We start from the raw sequence: 16,551 nt of genomic DNA, 5'->3' as shown, positions 1-16,551 counted from the left end.
GACTTTTCTGTTTCGTTAAGGTCAAATCTTTGGATAAAATATGGATTTACTAAAAAGCAAACGCTTGTTGCCATACCTCACTGTCGTTCAGGTGCCAAATATTTCTGCATGACGCACTGTTATTTTACAGCCTTATACAAACCATCGCTAAGCCCAACTAATAACTCTGGAATCTGATGGTCTTAAAAAATGAGGGCAAGAAAAAACTACTCACTGGTTCTCCCAAACCAGCACCTAAAGGTGATGTGTCCATTTCAATTGGATTATCTATCGTGCTCTTTTTGAAGTCTCACGGGGAAATCTGTACCACTGTCACACGCTATTTCCTCCATCTTTGATCTGGTCCGAGTGTATCTGGAGGTCCGGAGATCCTGACCAGATGAGATTAATGGGCAAATTGGATTTCTTCCCATGATCCCCGTGGAAGAAAACCATAAAACAACTAAGAGATTTGGAGCGCTCTCTCTGCTCTTCTCAGCCCATTGAGCACGACTTTGTTGTTGCAGCAGCAGAAGTTGTAATAAGTCTGTAATATAAAGCCAATTTAATTGGTAGTAATTCGTTCACTGATTTACTAAATCGCATTAAACCTTCAAAATGTTATGGAGGAGATAGCCGGTGTGTTCTGACAGTCAAATAACACCACTGTGAAGTCAGGTCATGGCCTAGAGAGACTGAAGATTGGTCTTTTCAATTAGACATTTACACAAGACTAAAATACAAGAAGACATCTCTTTGAAATTTCAGTCTGTATCTGGATTATTCTCACGATTTCTAGTCATTTTGAATTTCTGTACCGTCTTAATCTAAGGGTAACCGACTTCCTATTTCGATACAGACCTTTTATTTTGAAAGACAATAAAAGCACTTTGGGTAGATCTAAGATTCTGATATGAACTTAACCACTGAAAAGGAATTTGTTATGGATTACAAAGGAACTGAGGACACAGAAAAAAAGTTTGAGAACAGGTACAGATGACATCTGACTTGTCCACTGAGCCATCTGTGAGTTTTTCCAAGTGAAAAGAGAAATTAAGAAACCGTGGACTTATTTATAACAGTCTGGCTGCAGGGAGATGCTGCAGTGGCTCAACCAAAGTGCACCAAAAGGGCTAATAAAGCATGCAATCAGTGCAATTAAAACTATAAGAAATCCACCAATTATGGATATAAATTAACTGTGATTAATCTATTAATGCTGATATCTTTAACTGATTACAGTTTAAGTTGACTGCAAAATTCTTATTTATTACAGTCAACATGGTCCATCATGTAACAGCAGACAGGTGAAATAAGCTGGAGTTTAGGGTAATTAGCTTGGCTTAACATAAAGACTGAAACATTGACAAACGCTTCCAAAGAATACCTTACACCTACAAAAGTCTACAAACTTCACTAATTGACATGTTGTATCTGGCTTGATTAATACATACCTCCACCTAAAGGTAATGATTGCTTGTTGCTTGGCAACATCCCTGTGACAACAAAGCTTAGGAAAGCCATTGCATCTACCTCAAAGAAGCTCAGGCAAATACTTCCCAGTATGACGTATAGTTATTTTTACATTTTTGTTTGCATGTGGATAAAACAATACACTGAGCTATAGCTTCAAGTGATAGATGGCTGATTTTTTTTTTAATTTTCTTTCTTGAACTCTGAAAAGATTCAGGCTTGATTTTCTGCTACAGTACAGTCTAAACAGGGGGCTTAACTTTATCCCATCCTAAATTAACCTTTACATCAAAAGTACAGACACAAGGGTTATATTAACTGCCTTTCTAAATCTAATGGTTGATATGAATCCTCAACTCCATGACCTCTAGCCCTTAAACAGTTTTTTATACATTTATTTTTAAATCCATGAACTAAATTGATATCATTAATAACATACATCAAACAGTCTAAATTCTAATCCAAATTTCAAAGTAAAGCTCAACATTTTTGCAGGCAATAAAAATCAAAACAATGAAATTTTATTCCATTGTTAAATGTCACAAGATTGTTCCTCAAAAGAAACTTTGAATTAAATCCTTAAAATATACTGAAATAAAATTCACCACTTTAAGTAAAGAGAAGTTTGATCAAAGTAACAAAAATAAACTGGTACAGCAGCAAAATAGAAATACCCTCTCTTTTGTTTTGTTTTGCTCCCTCCATAAAACAATTTGATACCTAAAGTCATCAAAAACTTGAACAAACTCATTAACAAACAGAACAAAACAACCTTCCGGCTGTTCAGCAGACACTCCTGTACATCTGCAGGTTAACCTTTCCACCAGCAGCTTTGTAGAAGAGCAGGAGGAAAGCAGCTCCGACCATGCTCAGTGCCATCCTGGTAAGGGAACACAGCCTCCAGTTGCTGATGGAACCACGTTGTGGAAGATGATGGTCATCTTCAGTCTCTTCCATCTGAGGAAGAAGGTGAGATTCACATGAGGAAATACATACATAAACAACAAACATGTAACAAGATGTGCAGTGTTACCTGTCTGACTCCTTATAACCAGGGTGGTTGCATGTGACACAGTAATCATTTAATGCCAATAATCTTGTTTTATGTTTATGAGAAGCTCAAATGGTATTTAAAGTTGAAACTCAAATAATTACCCAGCACTACCATAGATTGTAAAAAGTATAGGACAAAGTCTGAGTGACTTACCCAATGTTGACTGAAGTTGGCTTTTGAAGCCAATTCATTTCAGGCACTTTATTGAAAACGCTGTCTCAAACTTACCTTTGGTCAAAAAAGAAAGAAGACGGGATTCTGAGGCAGGCCTTAAACCTCCTGTCAAACTGTGACAATGCTTGTAGTTACAGTGCGTATAAAAAGTGTTCACCCCTTGGATGTCTTACATGTTGTTGATTATGTAAATCAATCATCATCAATATGTTAATGTTAATTAGATAAAAATGTGTACGGGAAAATAAGAGTAAACATCATCCCCTTTAAGTTACTGGCCTAATTCAACAGAGGTAGTAGTCTCACAATTAGTGAAATGGGGATCACCTGAGTGTAGTGAATGCGTCTAAAGAGGCTGTAGTATAAAGACACCTGAGTCTGGAAGGTCTGGTCTTTTGTTCATCAGTATCCCTGGCTACCATTGCATCATGGAGCAAGCAACTCAGAGAAAAGGTTATTAAAATATCTAAGTCAGGGGATGGATACAAAAACATTTTCAAGGCATTGAACACCCCCAGGAGTTCAGTTAAATCCATCACCAAGAAAGGTGTGGAATATAGTATGGGTAAATCTGCCCAGATCCGGCCATCCTTACAAACTGATCGACCATGCAAGGAGGATACTAGTGAGAGAGACCAACAAGACACCTATGACTACTCTGAAGGAGTTACAAGCTTCAGCAGCTGAGATGGAAGAGACTCAGCATACAACAACTGTTGCCTGGGTTCTTAAGCCACTGTTGAAGAAAACTCAGATTAAATCTCGACTTGAGTTCACCAAAAGGCATGTGGGAGACTCTGTGGCCAAGTGGAAGAAAGTTCTTTGGTCTGATGAGACAAAAATGGTGGGTTTTTTTTGGCCATAAGAAAAGATGCTATGTTTTGCAGTCACCAAACACTGCACATCACCACAAACACACCATCCCCACTGTGCGGCACGGTGGTGGAAAGATCATGCGGTTGGGATGCTTCTCAGCAGCTGGCCCTGGAAGGCTTGTAAAAGTAGAGGGTACAATGGATGCGGCAAAGTATAGAAAAAATCCTGGAGGACAATCTTATGCAGTCTGCAAAAAACTACGGCTTGGGAGAGTTATTTTCCAGCAAGACAACCTGAAGCATACAGCAAAAGCTACACAGAAATGGTTTACAAACAACAAGGTGAATGTTCTGGAGGGGCTGAGTCAAAGCCAAGACCCCGGCCAAATGGAGAATATGTTGCTGGATTTGAAAAGGTCTGTTCACACCCAACCACTGTGCATCCTGACAGGGCTTGAGCAGTTTTTCAGAGAAGAATGGAGTAAAATCGCAGTGTCCAAAAATGCAAGCCTGATTGAGACCTATCCACACAGACTCAGAGCTGTGTTTGTAGCCAAGGGTGCATCTACAAAACACAGACTTGAAGGGGATGAATTTTTATGCATTCACCTATTTAACATCACTTATTTTTATTATTGCATATTATGTTGTAGAAATCTGTTTTCACTTTGACATTTAAAGGTGCAGTGTATAATATTTAGCCTAATAGCATTTAGCTGAACAAACTTGGTAAAATAAAGCAAAACATTTCTAAGACGGTCTATCTAAATAAGTGTTTAGTCATCTAAATTAAAAAAAATAGCTATTTTGAAAAAAAACAACTCAGAATAAACCTTTAATTCATACATAGGGAGGGTCCCCTCCATGGATGCCGGCTTCCTGGATTTTTACATGTTTCCATGGTAACATAGAGGAAAAAAGGAAAAAGAATAAATAAAGTCATTGTATTGTATTGTATTGACATTATAGATATACATTAAATTAAACTGGTTGCCACAGTTTCTAGCAGAGAAATGCAATCTAGAACCCACTTCTAGATGTTGATATTCAGTTTTACATATTGCACCTTTAAGGGTTTTTTGTATTTGTTTTTATCAAAAAGCCAAATTGTATTGACCATGACTGATTTATAAAATGAATAAAAGGGTAAAACATCCCAGGGGGGATTACTTTTCACAGGCGCAGTACATTAGCCATGCCCCTATTAATGCATAAATGATATACTTCTTAAGAAAAATGGTGGGTTTTTTTTGGCCATAAGAAAAGATGCTATGTTTTGCAGTCACCAAACACTGCACATCACCACAAACACACCATCCCCACTGTGCAGCACGGTGGTGGAAAGATCATGCGGTTGGGATGCTTCTCAGCAGCTGGCCCTGGAAGGCTTGTAAAAGTAGAGGGTACAATGGATGCGGCAAAGTATAGAAAAAATCCTGGAGGACAATCTTATGCAGTCTGCAAAAAACTACGGCTTGGGAGAGTTATTTTCCAGCAAGACAACCTGAAGCATACAGCAAAAGCTACACAGAAATGGTTTACAAACAACAAGGTGAATGTTCTGGAGGGGCTGAGTCAAAGCCAAGACCCCGGCCAAATGGAGAATATGTTGCTGGATTTGAAAAGGTCTGTTCACACCCAACCACTGTGCATCCTGACAGGGCTTGAGCAGTTTTTCAGAGAAGAATGGAGTAAAATCGCAGTGTCCAAAAATGCAAGCCTGATTGAGACCTGTCCACACAGACTCAGAGCTGTGTTTGTAGCCAAGGGTACATCTACAAAACACAGACTTGAAGGGGATGAATTTTTATGCATTCACCTATTTAACATCACTTATTTTTATTATTGCATATTATGTTGTAGAAATCTGTTTTCACTTTGACATTTAAAGGTGCAGTGTATAATATTTAGCCTAATAGCATTTAGCTGAACAAACTTGGTAAAATAAAGCAAAACATTTCTAAGACGGTCTATCTAAATAAGTGTTTAGTCATCTAAATTAAAAAAAATAGCTATTTTGAAAAAAAACAACTCAGAATAAACCTTTAATTCATACATAGGGAGGGTCCCCTCCATGGATGCCGGCTTCCTGGATTTTTACATGTTTCCATGGTAACATAGAGGAAAAAAGGAAAAAGAATAAATAAAGTCATTGTATTGTATTGTATTGACATTATAGATATACATTAAATTAAACTGGTTGCCACAGTTTCTAGCAGAGAAATGCAATCTAGAACCCACTTCTAGATGTTGATATTCAGTTTTACATATTGCACCTTTAAGGGTTTTTTGTATTTGTTTTTATCAAAAAGCCAAATTGTATTGACCATGACTGATTTATAAAATGAATAAAAGGGTAAAACATCCCAGGGGGGATTACTTTTCACAGGCGCAGTACATTAGCCATGCCCCTATTAATGCATAAATGATATACTTCTTAAGACTTAAACAGACATTAAAAAAATTACCCTTCCCCTTAGAGAATGAACCAGTCTTTTGAACCAGACTGTAAACATGTTTATCTACAGTAGAAATGGGGTGTGCATATGACGCTTCTGCTGCCAGCCTCAAGTGGGCGCTCATGGAACTTCAGCTTTTAGCACTACTGTGTTGGCTTAATTTTTCAACACTGGAGGTTACCACTTGACACTCAGAGAAACACACACCACACACACAAGTTACTGCAGAGAGAAAAACATACTAAATCCTGCACCTCCTTGAGCAGGAAGTGAAAGGACCTCCAACAGCTCTTTTAGACCTAATCCAGTCTGGATTATAGCAGTTAACAGATCAGACAGTTCCAGGACACTTGAACCCAACAGGGTGGGAAATATCAGCTCACTTACTACTGGATGTGAATCAAACAAACACCAGCTCATTTTGAGGATGAGGGAACGTCTTGTCCCACCACAGCATGACTCGCACAACCTGAGTCACCCAAACTTCCTGGACCAAATCAGGAGAGTCACAGAGGAATAATTCTGTTCATAAATGCTAGAGTCACTGCACTGCACTGAATCCATGTCATGTGAGAAAGTTTGAGGATGAGTTCAAGTTCAAGAATGACTCGGTAACATGCGGTTTGGCAAAGAATACAGACTTCCTGATGTCCTGAATTCCTTACAACAAATTCTTGTTGTTAAGTGCCGGGAAAACTGGACCACAGGAGATTTATGTAACATGAATGACAAATCAAGAGCATACACTGAGAACTGTGAACTTTCAAAGCAGCCAAATACCAAATTTAGTAGGGATACAGATGCACTGGTTTAACATTGGTATCAGAAAAAATCAGCCCTTTTGACAAGACATCAGTCATCTGTGAATAATGTGGGTATAATCCAATGTCAGTAGCACGTGTTTGTGTTGTATTGTATCAATTTAATGCTGGCAGTTGGCACCCCTAATGGCTGAGTTAGAGAACAGAATTATTGTTGGGCAGAAGATTTAGGCTGTTTGACAAACTCTGGTCTGTTTTGTGATCAAACATGGGAGAAAATGTTGGCATTGTGGGAGTGTTACGTCAAAAGAAATAATGAAATTTAAATAAAGCCATCAGCATTCGCCATCAGCTAAATTATCATTGTAAACATCAGTGCTGATTTTTATAATCAGTTCATCTCTACTTTTTGCTTGTCATGTCATTGTAAAATTTTACTCACGTCACTACAACAATGTAAAATTAAATACCCTAAAAGGAAGGTAAAAATTCAGTTCATGTGGCTGTTGCAGGCCTGTTTGAAGTCCAGATGAACATTTCAGTATCCAGCAATTGTTATGTTTACTTAGAGAATGTAGATCCAATGTCCCTTCTCCTTTAACCTCCTGAGAAATATTTAGACAACCTAATATACTTAACAGCTAGATGCTAAATTTGTCTGTCTGTTTGGTGCTAAGTGGTCGCTGCACTGTGTGTATCTGTCTGATCAAAACTTCTTCATGCTATTACTGGAAATTAGAGTGCAGGGACTGTCATACAAGTGTGAAGCTTAGGTGTGAGACCTGTGCATCTTTTAACCAGATAAATGACGCAGAGCCACATTTCTCAGATGTTTTAGCTCATATCCTCTTCATCACCATTTTTAAACACATTCTTATCCATGTAAGAAATAACTTCATGACAGATGTTTGTACGAGGACCAGGCTTTGTCTTTACAGGTGCTATTAGGACAAGAAGTTCAAATAAACTAAAATAAAATAAATATTTGATTTAATTAACATATTATTGTAATAGTACTTTTTTGAATTTTTTAAAATGTATGTAACTTTTAAGAGGGAGACCAGTCCCTGTCATGATTGGTGGAAATGTGTGCAGGAAGCAGGTCTTTTGTTTTGATTCTCTTTTCTGGTGGCCAGATGGGAAGATTTGGGGGGTCTGATGTGGTGCTTGGGCTACCAGTTGATGATCGATGCTTTCTCATACCATACCATCATAAACTGTGATACAAGTTGACAGGATAGATGAAAGTCAGTTTGATGCACTTAGCACAATACAGTTTTCCCTTGTTCCCCAGGCATCATACATTTACCAAAGTCAACACCAGATGGCAGTGACAAGGAGCATCCCCATTTACCTTTCTGTATTAGATGGTACTCTTTCATTTTTTCCTCAAGGTTACAGTGATAAAAAGGTCGTTGAAAAAGCAGCATCAAACCCCTCTAAAGGATAAGCTTTTGTAGAAGAACCTGATGAATGTTCATAGATAATGTTAGATTTTTGTGGGTGTGAGTTTATGTAATGGTTTGTGTTGGCCCTTTCCTCCTCAGGCATCAAGCCAGTAGGTCCAAATGGGCTCTATTGGCCGTCAGATTCTTGTTTGACACAGCTGAGGTACCCTCACCTTCTATCCAAACCGGCATTATCAACACATACAAAAATATCTACCTACATACACACCTCTATGCGCTGCTAACACACCTCCTTTCCCCCCCTTAAACTCCCTAAACCCACGCATCAGCCCCTCAACCCTCCACCTCATCGTCTGCGTGCTGACAGGTCGATGTCACAGCGGTGCTGACTTATGGGCTGTGAGGATTCTGCCCTGTCAGGCACGACTCTCTCCTCTCTGAATACAAACACACCCACACTCAGAGTCAGGTGCACACATGCAAACACTCCCGCACATACCTGTTGGAGCTCGCCAGGATGCATACACTCCACCATCAACCACTCACACAAATACAGAGAGTGTTCTGTTCATGTTGCTATTAATCCTCTGGAGTAAGAGGAAAGCTCTCAAAATAAGAGTCAGTTGTTTAAGACAGGAATTTAGATTGACTTGCATGAAGTATGAATGTGTTCCAGCCTGAGATTATCTTAAGATGATATCAGTTCATCACTGATGAAAGACTATTAGTGTCAAAGCTGACAGATGCAATAACAAATTAGAGTAAATGTGCATTCAAAAAGCTGTATTTTGTGTTTATATTTCAGTTCTTATTGAGAAGTTCCTTTTTAACCTACTAAAGTTAATGCTATACTGTAGTTCAGCTGAAGGACATGCATATGCATTGTTAATGTTCTCTCAGCTGTTTCAGAAGCTAGAAAAATATACAAGAAGTCTGTAGTGAAGGCTTTGGTGTGGTGTGTGGGGAATTTACAGGAGCCTCCCATTTAATCCTATTAATACAAGTAAAGTGTAGAAACCAATGGCTTATTTTAAAGTGCATAAAACTTCAACTGTCTCCTAAAGTGGTTTAAGCTTTTTACAAAATGTTACATATATATTTGGTTAAAAAAAAAGAAAAAAAAAAAAGGAGGACTACAGACAGAAATGTGGCAATATGAAAATTTCATACCATAATTACTTATTATTGACCAAAATGATCAAGTTATCTGTATGTTTTTAAAATTATGTTATAATCTGTAAAAGTTTGAAAACCTTTCTGCAGATAACCCACATCACTTTAATGATACTCAAAATTTGAATGGTATTACAAAGTGGGGGGAAAATTTCAATGCTTATCATTTAAACCAGTAATCATTTCATCCCTAATTTAGGTTATCGGTTTAGACAAACATGGCACATTTGTGTTTTAGAGTGTCTGTGTGTGTGTTGACCTGGCACAGCAGATTTCGGAGGCAGTAGACTTCCTTCTGCATGTCGTTAGTCTGAATTATCAACTGGTTGCAGATAGCCTGGGCATCCTTGTTGGGATCCAGTGAGAAAACCAGCTACAAGGAGTGCCAGAGGGACAGAGACCAAGTTCTAAGTTAGAAGCTGGATAGAAATCTGGACAGACAGGAGACTTAGCCTCATCCTAGTCAGCTGAAAGAGAAAATGAACAGTGCCTAGTGCGGAGTGTACAATTATATGCAGCTAATATATTGCACCAACATTTCTCTGATTTAGATTGTCAATAGAAAAATAATTCTTCTATGCTGCATTTAAATGCACAACACCTAACTGGTAGCTGCAAAGGATTACACCCTTGGAAATGTCACATACCTGGGAGGAATGGCGGGGAAATCGGCTAATGACGTCATGAACTGTCTCTGTCAGGTAGCAGCACTGCTGTCTAACACTTATCAGGAAGTTGAGCAACTCCTCACTACTGCAACACATGGACAATGAATCAAGAAAGTCAGACTAAATCAGAATAACAAAAACAAAACAGAAACTTATCTTAATAGCTATCACTACTGTTACTGCAGTCTTATCATCTCATCCAGCACCTGGTTAAAGCTACAGTCAAAAAAATCCTCATTGTGCATGTAACTTGTTGCTGTTTTATATATAAAGTCACTACATCTTTGTAAATTAGTATCTGTAATTTTTAGACTGGCAGCACAAAACCAGAAATACATAGGTTCCAGGCTTGAAGAAAAAAAGAAGGGCTGTGTTTGTTAAATTTTCCATTACACATATTGTCACACATTGTACTGCACTTACACTTATTTAAATGATGATCATAAAACAAACACTGACAGCATAAAGTGTATGCATAACTTTACATGCATACAGATAGTATTAGTGGAACTTAAAAGCTAAGGTCAGTGGGTTTAACTTCTTTAATAATAAGCTCCTATGTGATGTTGACATTTAAAAAAAGGCAAGTCTACTGAAGATGCCCAGCAAAGGCAGAGCAGACAGATGGATAGTTTGAAGCAAACTTTATGTTAACATTCTGCATGCATTTTTCTGCAGACAACCTCACCAAACTCTACAGAAAACTGAGCAGGTGGTCAAGCCGTCTCCCCAAGCTGGCCCATGCTGTCATCACTCCCCAAAAACATCAACATGAAATGATTTAGTTTTTTATATTCATCAACCTCTCAGTCCGTATCTTCCCATCCGCTGGTTCTGCGGGATATTGATAGCCCTTATCTTAATGGTACATTTCCCCCTAGTTAGAGGACTAGGCAGCCAGCCGTCCCAGCCCTCCTCACACTCTGTCAGAGGGGCGAATAAACACTGTCAGTCAGCCTGTTATGCACCTTCACCTCCCTTCTCCAGGCTGTTAGTTTATCTAGGGAGCAGAGAGTGATGATGGGCCCCCAGTGGGAACATTGTAGCAGATGATTGTAGATGCAAGAACTAAATGTTATGCGGGATTGCTGATTGAGAATTTTTGTTGATGCAGTGAAAGTAAATTAGGCATTTCATCCCCTTTTCTGCAGTCCAAAGACATCACCTCGGCCTAGCTCAATAGGAACAGGTCATAAAGGAGATCTTGTTTGTTGCTTTTTATATATTGCTTTCCTTTTTTTTTTTCAAGTGTCCAGTTTCTGGTTGACTGCTACCCCTAAACAGCATGTTTTAATACACAGTATTTAAATTCTGCTACCAGGGGGCTTTAAATCAAAACAATAACAAAAAATGACCCAAGGGTAGTGGGAAATAAAGCAAGTGATGAAAACTCCAAATTGTCAAATTCTAAGACAAACAGGAAAGCTTGGGCTACAGAACATAAAGCAGATTGCAAAGAATAATGTTAGATCATCACAACTAAGATCAAAACATGAATGGGATTAAGCAAATATCTTTCATGTATTTCAGGTAATGCTCTGAGTACTCAGCTGAAAAATATATAACATAGATTTAGTCCTTTTTAATCTATTTGGACATTTTAGCATGGCAAGTCTACATATTGTATCTTGAAGACACCAAAATTTAAATGTGTGATATAGGGATAGAGACTGTTAATTTCTATTGATTATGACACCCTTATCAATACTTCTATCAGTCCAAATCCTTATTGATACCACTATCCTTTTCCATTGTTTGTTGGAAAGACAAAAATACAAAACAGTTCTAACGGAAGTGGTATCAACTGGGTAGAGCTTGTGCTATAAAGGTCATGATTCCATCTGTTTGATCAATTTTATATTGCAGGGATAACAAATACATTCCTCTTCATCATAACTGTCCTTTTTCTCGTCAAAACTAAATCAAACTAACATGGCATTTTATTTACATTTGCCTAATGGCCATTGGGATTCTTGGGAATCTTCAGTGCAGCAGATATTTTTGTAGCCTTCCCCAGATCTGTGTCTTGTAACAGTCTCGTCTATGAGCCCTGCAGGCATTGTCTTTGACCTCAAGGCTTGGTTTTTGCTTTGATTTGCATTATCAGCTGTGAGGCCTTCTATAGAGAGGTGTGTGTTTTTTCAGATCATGTACAACACAGGTAGACTCCAATCAAGGTGTAGAAACATTTCAGCAAAGATCAAGAGAAACAGGAGGAACCTAAACTACATTTCTAAGTGCTGCTGCAACAGGTCTGAATATGCATGCCAATGTGTATTTATTTATTTTTAATAAATCTGCAAAAAAACCTAAAATAGTATTTTAATTTGTCATTATGGGGTACACAGTGCAGATTAATGAGGAAAAAATGAATTCAAAAGGTATTTTAAATATTTATAATAACTGAATGGCAACCATGAAATGATGGTAGATTGCATTACATTTATCATCAATCCATTTTGTGCCCATTATCCTTAACTGCTCATCCGGCAGGTGAGCTGACAGGTGTAGCTAGCCAAGCTAGTTTTGGCATTGATTCATTAAGTGACGGGGTGCAGTTCAGTGGCTCTGTGTGGCCCCTGCTGCTGGCTCTCTTTTTGCTCACTGCAGCTTTGCATCTTGTCTCACTTTACAAATCATTACAGCTGTGCTTAAAATATTAGGACCTGGCTCAGAACTCGGTTGTAGAGATGAGGGAAGGGGGATAAGAAGCTTGGACAGTGAGATGCTCACAGGGCTGATGAATGACTTCCAGAGGAGGAGGACAGATGGACCATTAAGGGGTAGATAGAGGAAGGCTGGATGTGGGGGAGGATTTAAGGTGCTGTATCTATGTATGGCTGACAAGTAATTTTTTTTTTTTTTAATATGTTAAACTTTATTTTTCACTTTATGCATGCTTATAATATTTTTTTTAACACTTTTCTAGTGACTGGAGTTTAACTGTTAGCATTCTTGAACACCCTTTGTTAAGATTTCAGTCATTTATACAATTCAACAGCATTACATATGGCATGTCAAAATGCATGTAAGTGTTTCCTACCCACTGTCTGCAGCTCCCAGCTGGTTCAGTGTGTCCAGGTCCACTCTGTCCAGGTGCATCTGCTGCACAGCATTCAGCACTTTCTTCTGGTCTTCTGGGTCCTTGATACCAATCTGAGGTATGACAAACAACATGTCTTTCTCTTCATTAAATTATTTTTCCTCATCTATTCAGAAAAATCAGGAATCTGTATGATAAATGTTTGACACACAAATGCAGAATTCTTTAGCTGTTTGTTCCAAGACAACTATGTCATGCTGTATAAAGCAGAATATATTTTTTCACTGTACACAGCAAATGGAGAATTCATGAGAATATCTTGAAAATAATTCAGTTTTTTCTTCTTTACTTGCCAGGAGCCTAAACTCCTGTCTGCCTGTTGCTCAGTTAGATAACCTGTTGGTGAAAACTGGTGGGAAAATATCTCACCTGAACATCAACTACTGCCATTCTATTTCGTTTGCAGAGTGCATATCCATCCGTCCCAGGTAAGGGCAGTTTCATTGTGTCCAACAAGCAACAAACTTTTATTTGTCCTTTAATTTAAATGTAATAAAAGGTTTTCAGGACAACAAAATGACTAGCAGTGATAATATTAGGAAAAAAATCCTCAAGATTTCCCTTCAACTGTCAACAAAACCAGGCAACAACAAAATAATTTCTAATACAACATCAGAAAAGCCCTTATACTGACAGGCTTTCAGACACCTCACAGACTTCTCTCTTGATTTGAAACTCCACCAGAGCACACACTTAAGTATGCAGCAGCCTAATTTAAAAACCTAAAAATCTTCTGGGGCCTACCAAACCACTCAAAGTGTTTACCTTGATAAATATATTTTTCTAATAAACAGAGAATTTTAACGTCCATGCTCAGTTCTCAGAGACTTTAATGTTACCAGGGAAGCATTTGCATAATAACAAACCACCTTTTATTTTGTTCAGGCATCATTGATGCATAAAGTCACATATATTTTGTTTTGTAATATTTATCTAGATAGGCTGCATGGCGGCACATCTAGATAAATATTATTGCAAATGCAAACTCAAATTAACTATAGGAATCCTGTTATCTATTTTCATATGCTCTTATTTCATATTTAATAAACATTGGTCATCAATCTCATATCCAGTAAACAAAGCTCTTCTCTATTTCTCTTTTTTGAAAGCGAAAACTAGATAACTGTTTTTTTCTTTTGTTTGTTAGTCAGGGATTTAGCTGATTTTTTTTTTTCTAAATCAGTTCCTTACCCTGAACCTGATTTAGTACTACTGGTTAAAAAAAATCATACAGGAGACTCTGTAATGCTATCACTGAATTAAGTCCTATCAATTCATACAAATGCAACATGCTTTAGTGACATTAATAAAAATAGTAGTTTATATCAGTTAAAGGAAGGATAATCACTTAAACCTCGAACACAGTGCCAACACCTGGTAACCTTTAAATCTGTTACACCTTCTGAAAATGTGACATCAGCAGCTACCCTTGTCTCTTTCTGGGTCATCCTAATGGCTGGTGGTGTGCAAAAGAGCTGACAGATGAACAGATGTTACAGTAATCCACTACCTTCTCCATGTCCTCCTTCTCCATGGTCAACAGGTAGCTCCAGGTGATGTTATTTTCCTATGCACACGTGTGTGAGAGATCAACAGAGCAAAAATGAAATAATCACACTGCATTTACCAAATCAAAACTTCTGCAGCTGCTGCTGACCCCATAACCTAAAACAAATGTACCTGCATGAGGATTTGCCATGCAGTGACAACAATCTATCTGCACTTATCCAACCCAGTTTTCATTAATCATCAAATAGAGCCAAAAACTTGAGCTGAACCCCAGTTTAATTTGGGTGAAGCTGATCCAGTACACTACGCCTATTATGAAGCTCCAAGTGAAATATGTAAACTAGTCATTCCATGACATGTTGAGCTGTGCTCAGCTTATTAAAGATCACTGTATTTCACCCATAGACGTAATTCTGTACTGACCTGTGTATAACAGCATATCTCTCCTCTCTATCTTTACAGTAGGGAGATATAACAACAGAAATCTCTCACATTTGAAAAAGGGCTCTGTGCTTACAAATAGAAAATGACTGAATTTTGATCCAGCATGCAGTCGGTACTTACAATCATGATGTCAATGAGGTATCCAAGATCAAGGCCATGCAGGAGGAGCTCAAGTTCATCCAGCTTGGTAGAACTGAGGAGGGCATGGAGCTTGACTTAAAACTATTCATATTTTCCAAAGTTTTAACAAGCCTGGAAAGATCTGCACTCAAACTGCATGAAAAGATACTTCTAAAAGGTCAATGTTTATGAAAAAAGATAATTTGCAAAAAGCTGACTAGCATATTGAAAGGGCTGTCATCATTTACACGGTTACTCTGGTGTAGTAAATTAGTGCCCTGTATTTAAATAAATCCTGGTCAAAATAGCAAATAAGTAAAAAAGCTTTAGATGTGCTCTATGGATTAATTCATCCAGCAGCAGCAAAATAGGTTGTATTGACTGCAACATAACCTTTCAAATGAATTACACTGATGAAATCCTAGCAGCTATTTGTATTTATCACTGGCAGGTAGTGGTGAAACAAATGGCGGCTGATGCATGAATAGTTTGGATCACCCCTATGGTTCAAGTCATGTGGTCTGCACATCAATTTGCCTTACCAATAGAAAGAAAATTCAGTCATCTTAACATAATTTTTGTTGTGTATGGTGACTGTTATTAATTCCGCTCTTATTTCTGATATGAGAAATGATCTGATCTGTGACAAAAATACATGATCTGATTCAAACTGAGCTTTATGAGCCATTGTACCACTACTGACAGGCTAGGGCTGTTTATCTAACAGTATGTTAACACTACACTCACAGAGAGCTAAATAATAACAAAAATCCCCTGAGTAACTTTGGTGCGGACATTGCAGCTTGCTAGAGCCATAGCCACAAGCCTATCAGACTCTTTGATTAACAATTGAAACCTGTAATGAGCAAAAAATAAGGAAGAAAATGAGATGGTGGTTCAGTTTGGAATACAAGATTTCCTGTTTACTGTAAGGCTTGGTAAGGCTACTAATCCTTAGTCCATAGACCCCCCCCCCAAGCTCGTCAACTAGAACTGAACCTTAAATTTTCTCTAAAACAGATTAGAAACAAATCTTTAGTAACTGCAGTGTTCACCAAGCCTCCTCCTGACAGATTACACAACCAATTTTAAGAATGATCCTTTCCTCTAACAGGGAAAAAAATTGTAGTATTTTAGTTGTCCCTAAGTGGCTCAGAATCTGACATGAGAGAAAAACAGCTAAACTGTTTACAAGATCTTATTCCTGGTGCCAGATATGTTCGAGTACAATGTTTCTGGCTGACGATAATTGTCAAGCCATGCCTGACTGGACTAAACACTCAAAGAAAAGGTTTATTATTGTTTATGTCTGGTTGAGCGATGCTTAAACAACACCTGCTGCGCAGGCATTGGTGCACAGAAAATCCAACAGGGGGCAACAAGCACACAGGCAAACAGCTTGGGGGGATA

At 38.1% G+C, this 16,551-nt stretch overlaps 1 protein-coding gene across 3 annotated transcripts in view; it reads right to left on the bottom strand.

Moving 5' to 3' along the window:
* Positions 1-1,286: 1,286 nt before the first annotated feature.
* asz1 (ankyrin repeat, SAM and basic leucine zipper domain containing 1) overlaps positions 1,287-16,551 on the bottom strand; it is a 31,322-nt gene continuing 16,057 nt past the window's right edge. Inside the window, exons 8-14 of one of the 3 annotated variants that reach the window (XM_041794575.1) lie at positions 15,142-15,214; positions 14,579-14,635; positions 13,009-13,121; positions 9,945-10,050; positions 9,557-9,670; positions 5,552-5,584; positions 2,467-2,734 (exon numbers count right to left, since the gene is read on the bottom strand). In XM_041794575.1, coding sequence (XP_041650509.1) covers positions 2,708-2,734; positions 5,552-5,584; positions 9,557-9,670; positions 9,945-10,050; positions 13,009-13,121; positions 14,579-14,635; positions 15,142-15,214 — 523 coding nt within the window. In that variant the 3' untranslated portion in view covers positions 2,467-2,707. Of the gene's footprint in view, positions 2,410-2,466; positions 2,735-5,551; positions 5,585-9,556; positions 9,671-9,944; positions 10,051-13,008; positions 13,122-14,578; positions 14,636-15,141; positions 15,215-16,551 lie in introns of those variants that run through there. The other 2 variants (XM_041794574.1, XM_041794573.1) reach the window with 2 other exon arrangements.

Source organism: Cheilinus undulatus, linkage group 9 (assembly GCF_018320785.1).
Source record: "Cheilinus undulatus linkage group 9, ASM1832078v1, whole genome shotgun sequence".
Lineage (NCBI taxonomy): Eukaryota > Metazoa > Chordata > Actinopteri > Labriformes > Labridae > Cheilinus > Cheilinus undulatus.
The sequence above is the reverse complement of the archived record's forward strand: the minus strand, read 5'-3'. Positions and strand labels throughout refer to the sequence as shown.